The sequence below is a fragment of the Balaenoptera borealis genome (genome assembly GCF_965194805.1).
Source record: "Balaenoptera borealis genome assembly, chromosome: 9".
Lineage (NCBI taxonomy): Eukaryota > Metazoa > Chordata > Mammalia > Artiodactyla > Balaenopteridae > Balaenoptera > Balaenoptera borealis.
In genome coordinates this window covers 51,938,222-51,959,300 of record NC_138873.1, presented here as the reverse complement: position 1 = coordinate 51,959,300, position 21,079 = coordinate 51,938,222, and the positions used below count along the sequence as shown (strand labels likewise).

At 41.2% G+C, this 21,079-nt stretch overlaps 1 protein-coding gene and 1 long non-coding RNA gene across 2 annotated transcripts in view; one reads left to right on the top strand and one right to left on the bottom strand.

The window, feature by feature from the left end:
• Positions 1-21,079, top strand: part of LOC309634646 — a 105,034-nt gene that overhangs the window by 41,384 nt on the left and 42,571 nt on the right. The gene's annotated exons all lie outside the window — the stretch shown is intronic.
• SCML4 (Scm polycomb group protein like 4) overlaps positions 1-21,079 on the bottom strand; it is a 124,722-nt gene that overhangs the window by 100,275 nt on the left and 3,368 nt on the right. Inside the window, 1 exon segment of the mRNA XM_082404807.1 lies at positions 2-19,111. Within this exon segment, the coding sequence (XP_082260933.1) occupies positions 2-15 (14 nt within the window). The 5' untranslated portion in view covers positions 16-19,111.

The window sequence follows — 21,079 nt, the reverse complement described above, 5'->3', positions numbered from 1 at the left end:
CTGCAAACATCTCATTAGACTAATGTATTCAGCACAGGCAGAAAACTCGATTTACCATAGCTACAGCAATGAATTTCCATTACGATGACAGCTTCAACCACCTCATGTCCGGAAAACCAGCCAACCACTGGCTTTTAAAGAACACACACATTTTACATGCAGAAAACGAGGCGTGCGAGTGCATGTGTGTGTGTGTGTGTGTGTGTGTGTGTGTGTGTTTTGTGTTTCCTTCCTCTTAGCAGCCCAACTAAGAGAAATGTGCCGTGTAGCTTTTTGCTGACACGAGCTGCAAGGTAATGACACTTTTGCTTCCTTGGTAGTTACGTCCTTGTAATAACCTGAATTATGTCACAATTGTCAGAATGGGTGTTTCCAACATTTCGGTTTTCATTACCCCTCCTCTGTTGCCATGGAAACCAGACTGTAACATCATCTCTTTGTCCCAGTCCTGCAGCAGTGTGCCAGCACCGGGCTTATAAGATACTGGTGATCTGAAGGAGTGAATGCTTGGCTTTGAACAAATAAAATAAAAAGAATTATTCTAATGACATCGTTGTTCAGGGGAGACTGTGTGTTTGCCAGAGGAGTGCGCCTCTACAGGTGAGCACACCATGCTCATACGTACTGACTCTACAGCTGCATACAACACATATGGTTAGTTCTTTTAAACGGGGCACTGACTTGGGCTCCAGATCTGTGCATAAGTGCAGAAGCGTAAACACGGTTTACACTCATAACCATGGTCGGGTCCTGCATGAGGTAGAATGGTCCTCACATGGGATAAGGGCTACTATTCATCCTCCATGCCCTATTGTTTTCTCTGTGGCAAATCAATTTATAGTGGTAAAGAGACTTTTTCTTCTTTTTTTTTGTAAAGTGGAGCAAGGCTCCCAATTGCCCATTTCATTCACCCCATTCTGGCATTTTATTCCCAAGTATTTCCTACAAGATGAAACATCCGTTTAATATGTGATCACCTGCAGGCTTATTCCTGGGGGTGAACAACAAGCAAATTTAGCCAGGACTAAACATCAACCAGGGATAATTAAGGTTTAGGCCACAACTTGGACAGTTACTGAGAATGAAAAAAATGAAATTACAATTTGAGGTTTTTCCAAATACATACACAGAGTCACAAAAGAAAGAAATAAGAAATCTCTCTCCTCAAATTATAAACATAGAAAAAAATTAAATTTTTTTGAAGTCAAAGCATTGTACTTATTGAACAAGAAATAAATTCACCACTTAATCATCTAATTTTGTTGTTTTGTTTTGTGTGGGAAAAGGCAAGTTTGGTAGTTTTTCATTTTGCTCATGTAATATAAGTTCATTTCATTAAAGGAGGAGGAGGAAGAGGAGGGAGGGAGAGGAAGAGGAGGAGGAAAGAAAACAGGACCCAATGGATGATTTCAATTTGGCCAGCATTTCTGCTGCAGCCACAGCGGTAGTATTTATCCCCATGGCCTTGAACACAAACCTACACTACACTCAGTGAAGCACCTTGGCCTGAGATGCTAGACCAGTCTTTGCTTTAAAATATTTCTTCAGATAAATCAAATAAAAATTTCCTAGATAATCTAGAATATTTCCCAATTTCTGTAAAGGAAGAAAAAGGCTTGTCAAGATCTGCCTGAAATAAAGGAGTTTTCAGTTTTCCTACCCAGCTCTAGAGATTCTGGTGATTCTGGTCCTTGGGGTGCACAAGACCCGTCCTTAAGTCAAGTGTGTCTGGGATGCAGGCACTGGCATCACAGGTCAACTGCACAATGAGGCTTAAAATGGAAATTAACTAAACCTGACTTGCTTTTAAAAAGTAGATAGATGCTTGATGGATAGACAGATAGATAGATGACAGATGATAGATAGATAGGTAATTTTACTGGGATTTCTTTCTTTATACAACCATGACTATGGGTCTTAAGTAATTAAGTTCATGTTTTTAAAAATCCTCAATGTTTTTAATTCCAAGAAAAATGTAAGTTAAACATGTAAGAGAAAGGAAATTTGGTGGGATTGCTGCCTACAAGCTAAGGGGTCTGCTGAGAAGACAAGGGGCCCTTCCGAGCTAATGTATCTCCAGGTTTTATACATCCCTGGGCTAGGATCAGGATGCTTAGGCTATGCCACGTTGTTAATTTTCTTTGGTACTGTGGTTACATTTCTGTCTCAGACCACAGGCAGCACGCTCCACTCTTTCTACACAAATGTTACTGGGTTGGTAGTTAGCAGGAGGCAGCCAGAGGGAACAGGTTAATTTGGGGGCATCCCAAATGCAAATCTACTTAGAGTAGCCTCTCTCTGAAGAGTAATCCCTATGTCAGCTGCTGGTAAAGAGTTCTGGTTCCAACACAAGAATCAGGTGGAGAGGGCTGTGTCCTGGACAAAGGAGTCAGTGCTATGGGAAAAACAACACTTGTTATCATAATAATAGCCAACATTTACTGGGGAAATATCATGTACCAACCCTTTTCATATGTTATCTCATTTACAACAACCCTATGAAATAAGTATTATGAATACCATCCCCATTTTACAGAAAATGAAACTGAGACTTGAGGACTTTAAATAAGTTGCTTGGGCAACTTATTTAAATTTAAATGCTTATTTAAAGTATGCAGCTCAGAAGTGTTGCATACAGGACTGACCCAGGCATTTTGTCCCCAAAGACACAGTACTTAGTCATTTGGCCACATGGCCTCCTGGCACTGCCCCTTGTTCCAGCTCTGCCATTAACCCAAAAACATTGGTCGAATGTTATTACACTCTCCTTCTATAACATGGGGATGGGATTAGGAGACTAGATCACCTTTGTGGTCTCTTATGGTCCTGACATTCTACAGTCCAATGAATTGCTTTATCTGCTGGGCTGGAACAGACCAATGCTTTGGGTTGGAGGAGAACTCAGTTATGGTTGTGGCTATGGCCATGACTACTAAGAGGAAAAAAGCACCCTCTTTCATTAGAATAAGATCTGATAAACTAGTGCTTTGGACTGCCAATTTGGGATGGAGGTAGAGGAGAGAGAGCATAGAGAAAGAACAGGGAAGTTTTAAAGGCCAAGATCCCATTCCTGAAGTAGCAAAAGGAGACCAGTTTCCCACAATCAAGAAGCCCCATGACACCGCTTCCACATCATTCAACACAGACTTTTCCCTGAATGTTCCTGAAAATTTGAGAAGTTTCAGGGTTATGGAAGGTATGAGGCTTATGATCCCATTTTGCCAGAGGAGAAATCGAGGCAGCAAATGGTTAACCTGATTAGTCAGACAAGAGGTAAACAATTAGTAGACCCATATCTCCTAGTTCCTCCAAACTGCCACTTCTTCAACCCAAAGCCCTACCTTCCACAGGGCCAGATCTTTGTTTAAACTACACAAGCAGGAATCTTTCAAAATTAGAAGCAAAATTGTTCTTTGTAGTGAAGTTAAATGGGAAACAATCTCAATGTCCAATAAAAAGAGATTATTTGTTAATGTATCATGTGTCCATACTATAGAATATAAAATGTAACCACCAAAAAGGATGTCATAGAAAGCCATGACATGAAAAAAGGTTCTCAATATATAGTTGCCAAAAAATGCAAGTTACAAAAGAATATGCGGAATAGAATCTTATTTTGAAAAAAAAAAAAAAGATTTGCAAAATACTGGAGCTATGGTAATAGTGATGATCCCTTGGTGATAGGATTATGAGTAATTTTTATCTTCTTAATCTTTCTTTTTTATATTTTCTATAAAGGAACACCTACTTTACGTGGTAATAAAAAGTTAATGTGAACTAATTGATTAGTGACAATTTTTCCTTATCACATCTGTAAACATATTTGCTTATAATTCTCATAAATCTTAAATCTCAAATTTCTTTTACATCAATGAAATAAAAATAAATCCTGTGCCTGGTGGTTGTAGGCTACATTCAGCCATGGCCTTAGCCAGTGCTTCTAGCTTGAAGACTGCTCCCCAACTCTCTCAAGTTATCCTGCTGTCCTCCACTCTGGGCTTCACCATTACCTAATATCTTTGAGCCCATACAGCATAGTCAGCACAACTAACACAAAATCAGGGACAGACTCCCTATCCTTCTATACCCAAGGGCCCCCATGGTCTGTGGGGTCCTTTCACACCTGGTAATACTCAGTCTTGTTTTAGTAAAGCCATATTCTAAAGATAAACGGGTTGGTGAGGGGAGAAGGTGATCGAATGAAGTGAAAATCACTCCCATCCAAGGAAAAAGTGACTCATTAAAATTCTCTTGGGCCTAAAACTTAGTTCCTTTCAGATGGGGCCTACTGTGTTTGTGGCTCTGGGCCTGTGGCCCTGGCTGATATTCAGGGATTGACTTAGTGGAAATATTTGTCTCAGGGTCTGGCAGTTTTGGTGGTAGCAAGTCGTCCAGTGACCCTCATCCCAGGGGCAGTGTCTGGTAACAGGGTTGGTTAGTGAGGGCATGTGCTGACAGCCAGGAGAGCTGCAGGGGACAACAGCTGGGACTTTTCTTTGGTAACTAGTCTGTAGATTCCAAGCTGCCAAGGAACCAGTCTTGCTCTCCAATGAATCCCCAACATGTGTCTGGTCTGTAGTAGGAAATCAACAAATAATTATTGCTTAATGAACAAAAGAAACTAGGGGTTAAAAAGGTGACCTAGGGCTTCCCTGGTGGTGCAGTGGTTGAGAATCTGCCTGCCAATGCAGGGGACACGGGTTCGAGCCCTGGTCTGGGAAGATCCCACATGCCGCGGAGCAACTAGGCCCGTGAGCCACAATTACTGAGCCTGCGCGTCTGGAGCCTGTGCTCCGCAACAAGAGAGGCTGCGATCGATAGTGAGAGGCCCGCGCACCATGATGAAGAGTGGCCCCCGCTTGCTGCAACTAGAGAAAGCCCTCGCACAGAAACGAAGACCCAACACAGCCATAAATAAATAAATAAAATTAAAAAAAAAAAAAAAAAGGTGACCTAATCTTAATCAATATTAGTATAGGCCTTTAGACCTGATTCCTTTTCCCCCCCAAAAAGTGACTGACTTTGGATATCTGCCATCAGAAAAAAAAAAAAAAATCCTAATCTGTTAAAACTGAAAGGATGACTTCCATTTCCTATCTCCCTCTACCTTTATGCTCTAAAAATGCTATCTCCTTGGGATCACTTCTGCTTTGAGCCATGTTTGTTTGAAACTGATGAATTTTTATTCAGAATTCATAAAGGTGATCTCCAAACACTTTTGGCTATTTGATAGGTTTCCTTTTACCTCCTAAAATATTTTCCCCAAGTTAAATATGAGCGACCAATGTTGGAATGCTGAGAAACTCCTAGAATTAGAGAAAGTGAGACTCAGCCATACCTGTATGTATACTCCAAAGAGACAGAAAAAGAGACTTCAAATAAAGAGTATATGCAATTTACTCTTTTTTAACCTGAATAGCCAAAGCAATCTTGAGAAAGAAAAACGAAGCTGGAAGAAACAGGTTCCCTGACTTCAGACTATACTCAAAGCTACAGTAATCAAAACAGTAGGGTACTGGCACAAAAAAAGACACATAGATCAATGGAACAGGATAGAAAGCCCAGAAATAAACCCACACACCTATGGTCAATCAATCTACAGCAAAGGAGGCAAGACTATACAATGGAGAAAAGACAGTCTCTTCAATAAGTGGTGCTGGAAAAACTGAATAGCTACATGTGAAAGAATGAAATTAGAACATTCCCTAACACAATATACAAAAACAAACTCAAAATGGATTAAAGACCTAAATGTAAGACTGGATACTATAAAACTCCTAGAGGAAAACATAGGCAGAAGACTCTTTGACATAAATCACAGCAATATCTTTTTGGATCCATCTCCTAGAGTAACAGAGATAAAAACAAAAATAAACAAATGGGACCTAATTAAACTTAAAACCTTTTGCACAGCAAAAGAAACAATAAACAAAACAAAAAGACAACCTACAGAATGGGAGAAAATATTTGCAAAGGATGCATCTGACAAGGTATTAATTTCCAAAATATACAAACAGCTCATACAGCTCAATATCAAAAAAACAAACAACCCAATCAAAAAATGGGCAGAAGACCTAAATAGACATTTCTCCAAAGAAGACATACAGATGGTCAATAGGCACATGAAAAAATGCTCAACATTGCTAATTATTAGAGAAATCCAAACCCAAACTACAATGAGGTATCACCTCACACCAGTCAGAATGGCCACCATCAAAAAACTACAAATAATAAATGCTGAAGAGGATATGGAGAAAAAGGAACCCTCCTACACTGTTGCTGGGAATGTAAATTGCTACAGCCACTATGGAAAACAGTATGGTGCTTCTTTAAAAAACTAAAAATAGAGTTGCCATTTGATCCTGCAATCCCACTCCTAGGCATATATCCGGAGAAAACTATAATTGGAAAAGACATACGCACCCCAATATTCATTGCAGCACTATTTACAATAGCCAAGACGTGGAAGCAACCTAAATGTCCGTTGACAAATGAATGGATAAAGAACATGTGGTGTATACACACACACACACAAAACACACAATGGAATATTACTCAGCCATAAAAAAGAATGAAATAATGCCATTTGCAGCAACATGGATGGACATAGAAATTATCATACTAAGTGAAGTAAGCCAGACAAAGACAAATATCATATGATATGGCTTATATGTAGAATCTAAAAAAAAAAGATACAAATGAACTTATTTACAAAACAGAAATAGACCCACAGACATGGAATACAAACTTATGGTTACCAAAGGGGAAAGGGCAGGAGGAGGGATAAATTAGGAGTTTGGGATTAACACATACACACTACTCTATATAAAATAGATAAACAACAAGGACCTACTATATAGCACAGGGAACTATACTCAATATTTTTTAATGAACTATAAGGGAAAAGAATCTGAAAAAGAATTGATATATATACATATATACACACATATATACACACACACATATAACTGAATCACTGTGCTGTACACCTGAAACTAACACAACATTGTAAATCAACTATACTTCAATTTTAAAAAAAGGAGTATATGCAATTTAGCTGATAACAGTTACTTCTTCTGGGCCCAATTTCTACAGAAAGGGGTGTGTGTGTGTGTTAAGTAGGAAGGACGTACCAGGGGGCTCAGCTAAAAGAAACTCTACATTTTAAAAATGTCATTTAGAGAATAGCCCGTTGGGGGTTGCCTGCAGTTTCAGTTTCTAGAATAAAGTCACTGATCACCTGAAGCTCCATCTCCCTTTATTTGAGGGAAGATCTCCAAGATGGGCCCTTCAGTTACCAGAAGGCAAGAACATAACCATTGTCCTTGAAACAGAACTTGAATGCAGATGATGCAGTCGGAAATTTTTCACTGTCTTTAGATTAAAAAGGAGCTGGTTGGTGAATAAAAAGCAACTGGTTGATGAATTCCCTGTAAGGATAACCAACTTCAGTATGGGCCACAATTTTAATAAGCCCACTTGGTTAGAAGCTGAACCCAGAAAAGTGACTCTCGGGCCAAGAGGAAGGAAGAGAGAAGTAAGGTTGCATTAACAGTAAAAATAACTCAGAGCATTCATTGGCAGGGAGTCCAGTGAGCTTTCAGTGAGGCTGACCCAACTCAATGATATGACAAAACACCTGGTCTGAATCATCCTATGCCTGGCTTCCCACATGGTCACAATATGGCTGCCACTTGCTTCTAGGCCGCATACTACCCCATTCACATTCAACACAAAGGAGAGCTTCTCCAGGTACCTTCCACAGAGGAGCTAGGAAGCTTCTTTCTTAGAGCAACCTGCCAACATCTCTCTCATCTCATTGGCTGCAATTGGGCCATGCCCCATCCCTGAACCTATGACAGCCACTAATATATGCTGATTGGCTTAAGCCCACCTTTGGAGGGGGTGGGAGGTGGATTCTGCTTTTCCCCAGGCACAGAAGCTGCCTGGGGAGGGCTGGATACCTGAATAATTGCAGTGCTCTTGGCCAAAAGGAATGGGTGCTAAGGGACCATAACCAGCAAGAAGCGACTGATTAGTAGAAGGTAGGGAGGGGGAGATCTGGGAGGAGAGAAGAGCTCGGTGGGTTGGGGGATAAAGAGATGGCAGGATGCTGTGCGCTGTGCATGTGACCCTCACTCCTACAGCACTCTCAGACATGATCTTCAGGAAAGACCACAGAAATTGTGAAGTGCTTGATGTGGTTGAAGCTCTTGTAGAAATTGGTGAAGATGCTGAGTTTTGCTCTGTTTTGGTGAAGATGCTGAGCACATGAGAAGCCAGGGACGAATACCAACGGGATTCAAAAACTGTTAAGCCTGGGGAAGTAGTTAACTGCTAAGCCATATGGGGAGAACTCTGGACTTCCCTGGGATGTGAAAATCAGGAATTTAAGGGACAGAAAGGCAGCCAGCTGACAAAGGGGCTAGAGCCATGTAAGTTGGGTGTATATTCAGCTATATTGCACTCTTAAGTAAAGGGGAGGGATCTTCTGGAGATCCTCGACTGGAACTGGTACTCTCCAGATGAGCTATTCAAGACTGAATGACTCCCACTTTGAGAAGACTGTTGTGAACGACTGGGATTACCTTAATCTAGCTGCACAGTTCACCCCTAAACCGCATGTGTGTGTTTTGTGAGATGAGAGAGAAAAGCCAGGCCCTGACTGAAGGGAATCGATGGGAGGGTCGGTTCCGTCCTCTTGAACAATGTAGGGGCTGCAGGCAAGCCTTGGGAAAATGGCCAGGTGGAAACTGAAGGAGTTCCTACAGCTTAGTGCTCAAGAGATGCTGTAGGGACTCAGAGACTACCTGCTTTTGGCAGCAACAGGACATGAGGCAGCACCATCTGGGAATGGGTCCTCTACTGACCTTCCAGTGATGGAGACCAGGAACAACCTCTGGACTAGTACAAAACCCAGAGAGTTTGGGGGACTCTCCAGTGAGGGATGCCCATCTTCTCCTGGTTTGTGGGAGTTATATTCATATGAACACTAAAGGAGATGGGAATAGCAAAAACTAAAATGAAAAGAAAATTTAACAAGAAACATACAAGTTTTATGTGAAGCTCAGTGGCTCAGAGCAAGTATTCTGGCTTGACCCCATCTGTGACCTTGGGTGAAGAAACTCAACTGCTCTGTGCTTTATTTAATTTCTCTTGTCTGTAAAATGGGCATAGTACTACTGTTGTGAGGATGAAATGAGTTAGAATAGATATAATGTCAAGCTGTTAGAATAGTGTCTGGAATGAATGAATGAATGAATGAATGAATACATAAATAGCTATAATAAGGAAAAGGGAATCTAAACGGCACAAACACACTTGAGAAACAGGAGAAAAGGGGGATAAAAGCAACAAAATTGTAGAAGCTGCAAAGCAAATGGGCTGATGGACGAGAGGGATCTGACCTGGTGGACCCACGATATCTGAACCTTTATTCTGAAGTGAGGGGTCCCAGGATGCACACACTTCACACCATGAAAGCCTCTGAAACTGGAGGCTTCAGGAATCTCCAAAAGCGGAAGTGAGAGGGGACCAAGAACAAGACCAGACCCCCTCCCCACCCCTATGCTGCTGGTGATGGCCCCTCAATCCTGACCAAATAAAGGATTACTCTATTCTTGAGGACACAGGCCCACCTGAGGGCAGAGGTGCTGTCCCCAAAACAGGATTCAGAAAAAATCCATATCCTTAACCGTGGGACCCACAGAGCCCACCCTGACTCAGCTGTCAGACTGTTTGCAGGGAGACTTAGACCCCCAGGCAGGACATCAGAGGGAGAAAAGATCTACACACACTGACAGGTGGGGTTCACATGAACGGCCCAGCAAGATCCCCCTTCAGTGAAGCCCACCAGTGACAAGGCTACCCATACTCAGAAAGCTTCCAATCACATTTTAAGGGGCTCACTAAATTTGATTCTCTGGCCTGAAAGACAGAGACTAAAACCGACAAACAGGAAGAAAAGGAATCTGGAGAAAAAAAAATTTTTTTTAATTATGATGAATGTCCTGGAAGACATAATACAACATATTGCACTAATAACATGAGAATGGGTTGTTATTTTTTAAAAAGACATTAAAAGGATAAAAGAGGATCCTTGGAATTAAAAATATGAGAGTAGAAATGGAAAATGTAATAGAAAGATCAAAGGATATTGTCAAGATAAGAGAGAAAAACTAGAAGAAGGAATCTAGAAGAAATTAGGGGATCAGTGTAGGAGACGCATGGCAGGCTGACGGCCCCTAAGAAGTGAGATGCATGTCCCTCCTGGCTTTACCCTCCTGCAAGTTTATTTCAGCTAGTTTTTGATTGTATTTGGATGTCTTCTTGGGAAAACAAGGGTTTTGGAGCTTCCTAGGCAATTGTGCTGACGTGAATAATCTTAAGCAAATTTTGATTGCAGCAATTTTTGTTCCTGTGCTTTAAGATGTATTTTAGAAGCAGAGAATAAATTTCTTAAGGCAGATTTATACATCCTTTCAAAAAAAACATGCTGTTTTGGAAAAGTATGTTAATTGGAATATTGTTGCTCTCTCATCTGAAAATACTTTAGCAGAAGTACTCTAAAGACATACAGATGAATTTGGAGCTGGCACAGAAATGAGTCCTGCAGGTCAGAGTTATCCTGTCTCCTTATTCTCAGAGTTTTATCCCTCACCCACTCAAAGGCCACATCATCAACATCTTAACTGATAAAACTACACTTTAGGTACCACTTTAGGTAAAGTCTGGTTTCCAGATGCTAAACCTCTAACCACATCATAAGACCTAGGGACTTTCCACCCAGGGCTTACCAACAACATGGGGTGCCCTCACTGTCTCTGGACCTCCCAAGCATTGGCCACAGCATACATCATCGTCTAATTCTTTAGTCAGGGATGGGAGTAGCTCTCCCACTACTAATTTTGATTGCCCAGATAGGTGTGGTGACTCCTCAAACAGGTGATGACATCTGTTAATATTTTACTACAACCAATCTGTACAAAACAAAGCACAATACACATTGTATTACATAAGCTCCCACTTTCTCAAAAAAATGACAATCAGGACCACATAGCCCAGGACTCACTCAGAATCTGCCTAAATTTAGCCATTTCTTTGTATGCTTGCCTCACTAAATCCTGTACATTTGGGAAGTTGTCTGGCATACAAATGCCACAGTCTTCCCCACAATATCACACACTCCTCCCTTTTCCGCTGGGATATGATCAGGGCCGTGAAGTTTTGGAGCACCACATTTTTCAGAGCCACCATTCTTACAGTGATATATGTCCAGTCTCTCATATGGTTTTTGTCCTTCCATACATTGGGATTTGTATATTCAAACACTGTTCTGGAGCTTATCCTGGGTTCTTGATTCCCAGTCTTGATTTCCCTCCCCACCCGCCATCTTCAGGGAGCCATTGAACATCCACAGATGTCTCACATGCCCGGTAGGTAGAATAAAGGGCAGGCTGCTATTCCTTACCCATTATCAGAGCCCACTCTGTAGGATCTGCATTGAGAGGCGATAGTATGGAACCAGCAGGAAGCATCACATGTTCCAGGAACTGTGCCCTTTCACTTCTGCCTGGGCTTATGAAATGTGTATACCCTAAACAAGGGAATAGCCTTATCGGGTGGGTATCTTGGGGTGTCTGAGGGTTAGATTGCCAATCATGAGCTCTGGGTGACCAGTTTCTGGGCATTGTGGTCCCCAACCCTGGATGTCCAGAAATTAGTAGGCCTACTGTGCTCCCACCCACACCCCATGAGTTCAAGGTTTTGGTCCCCCATCCCATAATTATGAGTGTTTTTCCTGACATTTTCTCTTTGTTTATGATTTTATCAGGTTGACCACTGGGGACAGATCACCCAGAGCCACTGATAGCCTGTGACTCTTGTCAGGTTTAACACCAGATACTATGATAGCCCATCCTTCAGAGATTATGGAGTGAGGGGTCTTCCAAACCTGGAAGGGTATTTTTCCTAAGCATTTTCTTGATGTAGATCAACTCTCTATCAAGGCCCTGATTGCCCTATGGGTGCCATAGCCCTACCTACTAGGGCCATGATTACATTATCTCTCAAGTCGTAGCTGGCTCCCTACATTAGCACTGCACAGTGCTAGGGTGAGCTGATTGGCTTAAATCTTATTCCAACTGGTATCATAGCCCAACATGTCCTAGATTAACCTCACCATCATTAAGAGAGAAGCAGGGACTCCTTAAGTTTCTCCCCACAAATAACAATGAAGGGCTATTGCTGGCTTACCACCACCTGGGCAGGGCTTGTGGCCCTCTAGAGTCCCAGAGGTGACCACTCAGCCTCCTTTCTCCCCAGGCAGCAAACAGAAGCGGTGATAAATGAAATATGAGGTCAGGTCTGCCCCATCTTCAGTTCTTCCCTAGTGTCCTCTAAGGCTTGGTTCAGGAGTGTCTGAAGAAGGACAAATCACCAGAGGCAGTTGGTAGGAGTGATTAATTCCAGAATAATGGTGATGGGAAATTCCAGAATGACAAATATCAATGGACCTCGTGAGCTGCCCATCCTAAAGGCATGTCACCAAAGGGGGAAAAAAAAAAACTAGGAGGTAAGGTAATGCTTAAACATAATGAAAGTGTTACAGTGCTGGCAGATAATTTGGGGATAAATTTGTGATAGGTACTTAGAAAACCAAGCAAACAAAAAATAGAGAAAGAGAGAGAAAATTATTAACTCAGAGAGATAAAGAGAAAGAAAAAGAAAATATAACTGTAGTATATTATATGATTCAATTCTAAATGATATATACATTTTCAAAACAATATTATCACTAAGTATCGATTTCACTAAATATTATGCCATAACTTCATTGGGAGAATGGAAGGAGAAAAGGGTGGGATGAGGTCTTCAAGCTAAACCCTCATCTTCCAAAGTAAGAGATAAACAGACTGTACCTAAAACGAAAATAATCAAGAAAGGGCATTATATGCAGATTAATTAGAAATTTAGGCAAATATCAGAAGCAACAACTAAAAAAACATGGTTGTCATTGAAGAGTAGGGACAGGAGACAACTATTTTTGATGTAAATCTTATAGAATTATTTGCCTTTTTAATCTCTTTCTCAATAGATAGATACATATATACATATATATATAACTTTAATTATAAAAAGCATTAAATAAAAAATTTTAAGCATGCCCATTAAAATAGAAAAAAAGAAAATCATTGATCTTCTACCTCTGAGAGTGGAGGAGCTCACAAATACTAGGAACATGATATTTTTCACCTAAGAAGAGTTGCCATTTTAAAAAATATGTAATAAAATTCAATCATAAAATAAAAATTAAAAACAAAAATTTTAAAGTAAATCTAATTACACTGTTTTTTCTTTACTCATAATAAAAAATTTCGTATTATTACAGATTCTTTATGAGAATACCTACCATTGCTCTCTAGTTGGATATTGGAATTTTTTTTTCTTGGAGAGATCCAATAGCAATGTTGTGCCTAGAACAGTGCCTGACACATAGTGGGCACTCCATAAATGTTTGTTAAATGATGAATGAATGAATGATACTAATTCATTAAACACTTGTGAACATATAGTTTCCCAGATTCAGAGTTCACTGAACTATGAATGAGAGGGAGAAAGTTCCTTGAAAGCAGAGACTGTGTTGGATCTATTTTGGGGTCCTGATCTGGGATAAATAATGTGACCCACTGTGTGTCTAGCATGACCCTATTATAGACAGGGATTTTATATTAAATAGGCACTTTTTGAGCTGTCTAGCATATCAGATGCTCACAGATTCCTAACTTCTGAATGCCTTACCCCTAACTTATGATAAGTGAAATGACAGGGAATCTTTACTCATTCATTCATTCAACATATAGGTAATGAGTGCCTTCTGTGTTCCAGGCACTATTCTAGGCTCAGCTTAACAAACAGACCAAAATCTCTAGCCTCATGGAGCTTACTTTCTACTGCAGAGAGACAGACAATAAGCAAGATAAATAAATAAAATATGTACATGTTAATAGTGATGAATGACAAGGAGGAACATTTAAGCAGGGAAGGGGGATAAAGAGTGTCAGGGTTGCAGTAAGGAGGAAGGGAATTGTAATTAAAATCAGAGTAGCAGGGCAAGTCTCCTGGAGGTGAAGGTGTGTTAAGACCTGAAGGCAGTGAAGGGGAAGCCCTCTGAGCCTCAGCCCCTCCACTGCAGTGCGTAGTGGGAAGACGGTGAGCAGGGGTTATCAGCCTGCTCTGTGGACCCCTCACCCACTGCATGTTGGCAGAGCAGCCTTGGGCAAGTTACCTAACCTCTGTCTGGGCCCCTCAGAGTGGGAGTGATGGCAGCTAACTCATAGAATGGGTATGAAGATTCCCGAGACTGAATTCTTTGCTCTCTTCTATGACTTTCGTGATGTTATCAGAGGGACCTCACTCTCATCTATCTGCTCAATCCCCAAACACACCATCTCCCTCCCTTTAGCCATTATATCACATCAGACAATATTAAGTCTGTATTGACCAGCATCAATAACTTATAAATAGGTTTATAAATAGTTTAAAATGTAGACTTGTAGTCATCACCTTTTTTGTGCATAACATATAATTGATTTAAAACATCGTGTAAGTTTAAGGTGTATAACATGTTGATTTGATACATTTATATACTGTGAAAGAATTACCACTGTAGCCTTAGCTAACACCTCTATCATGTCACATAATTATTATTCATTCCAGAGGGGAGATAACATTTAAGACCTAGTCTCTTAGCAACTTTGAAGTCACCTTTCTAATAGGCCAAGATTCTTTCCATTTTTATTCTAAAATGGTCTCAAGTTGCAAATCTGCCAACTAACACTTATCCAGAGCTATCGTGTGCCAGATATTGTGCAAGGCATGGGAGAAACAAATACAGACTTTTCTATCCCAGACCCTATGGTCATGAATACCAGCAAAAACACTCTTTTACATCTGAGCTCTGAGGCCAGACTGCCTGGATTCAAATCCTGACTCTGTCATTTATTAGGTGACTAACCTTTGGCAGATTACTTAACTTGTGCGTGCTTCAGTTTCCATGTCTATAAAATGGGGGTAAAAATACGTTATTTATAAGGATTACATGAACTAACTAATACACTTAAAGTGCTTATAACAATACCTGGAATGTTATAAGCTCTCAACAGATGTTAGCTTTTAAAATGACATAGATGACCTATAATATTTTAAAAAATATTTATAACATCTAGTTTTCACAGATGTCCTGGGTGACAGAGAGCTAACACTCACAAGGCTAACTTGTATAAGTGAATGAATTCCTCTTCCTCCATATATCTGTATTTGCATCCACTGATGTACACAGGGACTTAAAGACTCTTTTGGGGGAGGGGGTAGGAAGTTTTTCTATTTTTTTCTATTTCATTGATTTAGGCTCTTTATTATTTCTTTCCTTCTGCTTGCTTTGGGTTTAATTGCTCTTCTTTTTCTAGTTTCTTAGAGTAGAAGCTTAGATTTTTGATCGGAGACATTGCTTCTTTTCTAATATAAGCTTTTTTTTTTTGGCTGCATTGGGTCCTCGTTGCTGTGCACAGGCTTTCTCTAGTTGTGGTGAGCGGGAGCTACTCTTAGTTGTGGTGCATGGGCTTCTCACTGCAGTAGCTTCTCTTGTTGCAGAGCATGGGCTCTAGGCGCACAGGCTTCAGTAGTTGTGGCATGTTGGCTCAGTAGTTATGGCTCACAGGCTCTAGAGCACAGGCTCAGTAGTTGTGGCACATGGGCTTAGTTGCTCCGCAGCATGTGGGATCTTCCCAGACCAGGGATCGAACCCATGTCCCCTGCATTGGCAGGAGGATTCTTAACCATTGTGCCACCAGGGAAGTCCCTAATATAAGCATTTTAATGCTATAAATTTTCCTCTAAGCACTGCTTTTGCTGCAATCCACAAATTAGATATAATGTATTTTCATTTTTATTTTGTTCAAAGGATTTTAAAATTTACCTTGAGGCTTCCTTGAGGTCCATAGGTTATATAGAAGTGTGTTAATTGCCAAATATTTGGGGATTTTCCAGACATCTTATTGTTACTGATTTCTAGTTTAATGCCATTATACTTCAAGAACATACTTTGTGAGATTTCATTTATTTTTTTAACCTGTCCACCTGCCCTCTATCCCACTGGCCCAGTGGAGGCACCCTGCACACTCTCTAGGCAGCACCCCCACTTTTGCCCATAGGCCAAAGCTCCAGGAACCAAAAAGAGGTTTCCATTTTTAAAAGTGTGTTAAGGTTTTCTTTATGAGCCAATGTATGGTTTACCTTGGTGAATATTCTGTGTGCAATTGAAAAGAATGTATTTTCTGATCTTGCTGAGTATTCTATCAATATAAACATCAATTAGGTCAAGTCAGTTAATGATATTATTCAGATCTTCTTTGTCTACTGTTTTCTGTCTACTTTTTCTATCAGTCCTTGAAGTCTCCATCTATAATTATGGATTTGCCCCATTCTCCTTTCAGTTCTAGTAGTTTTTTCTTCATGTCTTTTTAAGCACTGTTGTTAGATATGTACGAATTTAGGATTGCTATGTCTTCTTGGAGGATTGAGTCCTTTACCATTATGTAACATTACTATTTATCCCTGGTAATAGTCCTTATATTGAAGTGTACTCTTTCAGATATTAATATAATATAGCTATTCCAGCTTTATTTAGTGTTTGCATATTTATTTTTTGTCCTTTACTCATGATATATGTATGTTTTCATATTTAAAATGAGACAATATAAAATGGTTTAATATATATGCAGTTGGAGCACCAGAAGGAGAAGAGAGAGAGTGAGGCAGAAGAAATATTCGAAGAACTAATGGCTGAGAATTTTCCAAAATTCGTGACAGACATCAAACCACAAATCCAAAAGCTCAGAAACATCAAGCAGAAAACAAAAACATCACACTTAGGTATATCATTTTCAAACTGCTGAAAATAAAAGATGAAAAGGAAATGTTAAAGGCAGCCAGAGAAAAAAGGCATATGACATTCCCTGGGGAGGACAGGAGACTCTAAAAGAGTAGTCAGAAACATCATTCCAGTGCCCCTTTAGAAGGCCATCAATCCAAAATTAAAAAAAAAAAAAAAGAAAAGAAAATAGAATTGACTTCACCAAACTTAGAGCATCTGTTTTGCAGCAATCTTAAAACTTCTAGTAACATGCCTTTTGAGCACATTAGAGAAGCGCGTTATTCAAAGTAATCCAGGCAAACAAGTCCCCACACACTGTACACTTCTGTTACCAGCTTCTTCATCAACCTGCCTGCTCTGCCTGCCAACCCTGCTAGTGACTTCTGAGCTGTTCCCCCCACAGGCCCTATAGCTGGGGACTGTAGAAGAGCAGGACACCTGTAGGCACATTCAGCTTCAGGGAAGGAGACGAAACATATTTCCAGGTGGGAATGACCCACCCAAACTTCCCGAAACAGGCTGGAGGGGGCGGGAAGGGGATTTACCACACCTGCTCTCACAAGAATTAGAGAGCCCACTGGTGAAGAGACTGGAAGGTATGGCACCAGGACTGCTGGCACCAGGGCTGCTGGTGATGTTGACCAGCTTCAGCACCTGGAGTCTGGTTTCCATACCCCTGAGAGAGAAAAACCAAAGCAACAGAAAAAAAGAGACAAAGAAAAATTATAATAATCCCAAACTGAGTAGGGGAAACAATCAAGGATACGGTATCAGGATGAAATGAGTATGAGTTTGCTAAAGAAAAGTTAGATGTAACATGATAGGAAAATAGAAAAATAAAATGTACACCATGATACAGAACAATTAAGTGATGGGAAACAGATGTGAATGTGTGTTGGAAGGAGAAAAAGAAATGAAGAGACTGACAGGAAGAAAGCACATGTTGGCTATGGAAGGGTGAGTGGGTCTTCTGGAGCAGGGTTGACTCACAACAGCATGGGGATATGTGTTGTTGAAGGAGGCTGCCAAGGAGGGAAGGCAGGAAAAATGGTGTTGGTACCCTTGTATGCAAGTGATTGAATTAGTCTTCTACCCGCAATCTCTTTTTACCTCAAATGTATTGAGAAAAAGTATTAATGTGCTCACAGTGGATCAAGAAACTGATGATTTAAATGATTACTAGGTACTAATTAGCAGCCACAAGTCTTAAAGGTGTGCAGAAGGGTGTTAAGCCCCAACTGCTCCTGGGCTCTCAGCTGGACCGAGGCTTCCTCACTTTGCCAAATAACTTTATTTTTAAGGACAGAATCCAATTCATTTTCCAAACAACTACCTCCGGAGCCCCAAATGGCGATGGCCGTCACAGCAAGGGGACTCCCTCCCTGAGGTCAATTCTCCATCCCATTTGCTCAGATGCCAAATTTTGCACCTCCAATATTTTAGGGAGATTAAAAATTCATATCCCCAACATAGTGAGACAAAGGATCTCATTTTGGCAGAAAGGACCATTTGAAATTATGCCTGGGGGGGATGAGTTGTGAAAAAATCTGTCCTAATGCAGCAGGATGTGATGGCCCTGACTACTAAGTTAGCATTGCTGGAGCCTGGAGACTCTCCCAGGGGGACCAGTAATGGTGGGAAATTGCATGTGCTATTAGCCTGTTTTCACACTGGACTTAGCAGCTACTAGAAAGGTGCCGGTTCTCTGGAAATTACAGAATAGTTGACTGGATTCTTTTTGTCTCCATAAACCAATGGAGGAACTGGGATTCTCTCCCTTGCACGATTTCCTGTTACTAATTAGAATATTAAAATCTTATGGAACAAAATGGTGACCAAAGTCTGAGTCTGAAACTCTGCAGTGACTATATCCACTTAGAAAGAATTAGGCAAGGCATTATTTTGAATCCTCAGATTTCAATTGTGTGTGACAGAACATGGAGTTACATTAGAGTTTTATCATCAGAGTAAGAGGATACAGTCCAGGGAGGCTGGGTTTTATGAGACCCAGATTGCTATGAACATGTACTACACGTTATTAAATTTTTACCTCAAATCCTCCGAATGCCTGCCCTTGTTTTTCTTTCCTGGACCAATTCCCAGCTCCTCAGTGAACTTGGGTGCCACACGTGTTGGACAAATCCGTGGAGGATGCTCTGCTCAGGGTCCTCTTCCCACCTGCAGTGAGAAGAGACAAGTGGGCCTCTGCCCTGGGGAAGACAAGGACTGCTCCCCGAGGCAAGCATCTCCACCATGGAAAGGTTCACTGTGGAGAGGAAAGCGCCTCTCCTGCCAGGAGCTCAGCTGATCTCTCAGACCAAGTTCAAGTGTCTGACAGGAACAATGTGCTCTCCCTGGAAGCCAGCACTTCCTGGGTTCTAGGAGCTTCCTGACCAAAGCTCCAGCCTGGCAGCCAACCCCCTGTCTATCAAGGTGCTGATGGGACCCCTCCCCCCCGCCAAAAGAGTCATCTCTCAGGCACCAAAGTATTGCACTTTCATTTATCAGGGTTTCCTTGGTGTTATGGGTTGAATTGTGTCCCTCACAAAATATGGTGAAATCCTAACCGCCAGTTCCTCAGACCATGATCTTAATTGAGATAGGGTCTTTACCGAGGGGATCAGGGTAAAGTGAGGTCATTAGGGTGTGCTCTAATCCAATATGACTGGTGTCCTTATAAAAAGGAGAACTTTGGACACAGAGACAGACATGCATTGGGAGAAGACAATGTGAAGAGACACAGCGGAAAGATGCCATCTACAAGCCAAAGACAGATCCTGGAATGATCCTTTCCTCACAGCCCTCAGAAGGAACCAACCCTGCTGACAGCTTGATTTTGAAAATCTAGCCTCCAGAACGGAGACATTTCTGTTGTTTAAGCCACCCAGTTTGTGGTACTTTGTTATAGCAACCCTAGGAAACGAACACACTTGGCTTTCTCTCCTCCAAGACTAAGCAGGTCAGGAGCAAGGGGGAGCATATCTACATCTGAGTCAGTCCTATTTTGGATGGGATTCAACAGTGGAGTGAAGGAAACAAGCTCAACAAGGGCCAAGCAGTGTTATTAGGAATATTCTAAGGGATCTGGTCCCTCATAGGCGATTGAGTCCTTTGACCCCAAAATCTAAATGTAATGGACACACAGACTGTGTGTGTGTGTGTGTGTCCCATAGGACAGTGGGTGTAAAATGCTTATCCAGAAGTGAGGTCCCCAGAAGGCTCCCACCAGGCTTTGTTCAGGGTGGTGCACAGGTGATATCATGACTTCCATATTTCTGCCCTACCCAACAGTTCCTATTCAGCTTGGTCTTCAGTCAGAAAGTAAACCTCTCTAAGAATCCGCCTGCCAATGCAGGGGACACAGGTTCGAGTCCTGGTCTGGAAAGATCCCACATGCCACGGAGCAACTAAGCCCATGCGCCACAACTACTGAGCCTGCGCTCTAGAGCCCGCGAGTCACAACTACTGAAGCCCGCGTGCCACAACTACTGAAGCCCGCATGTCTAGAGCCCGTGCTCCACAACAAGAGAAGACACCGCAGTGAGAAGCCCGCACACTGCAATGAATAGCAGCCCCCGCTCGCTGCAACTAGAGGAAGCCCACGCACAGCAACAAAGACCCAACGCAGCCAAAAATAAATAAATAAATTTATAAAAAAAAAAAAGTAAACCTCTCTGCCAAAATAGCAAAATACAGGTTTGTCTATTAAAATAAATGTAAAAATATTAAGCTTCTCGAAAAGAAGTTTCCATAGACATAAAGAGCAGCAGCTTTAGCTGAATTTCATGATCTAAATGATTGGTTGCTTCTTCTTAAAATCTGTTAAGAACGCTGATGGCTTGGGAAAAAAGTCACAGACAAGGTTGTACTTGGGTTTCACTGAAACAAAGCAGAGATTGGATTTTTTAAAAAACCAGCCAGGTTTTTATAAATGGAATTTAAAATATATAGATAAGAAGACATTCAAAAGACAAAACAGAAATGAATCTCTCTCACGATGAGAGCTTCACGCATTCTTTCATTCGCCCACACCTTTCCATTCCTCCCTCCACATAAATTCATTCCTGGCTAGAGTTGCCAGAAAAAATACAGGACACTCAGTCAAATTCGAATTTCAGATAAACAAGGAACACACACACATACACA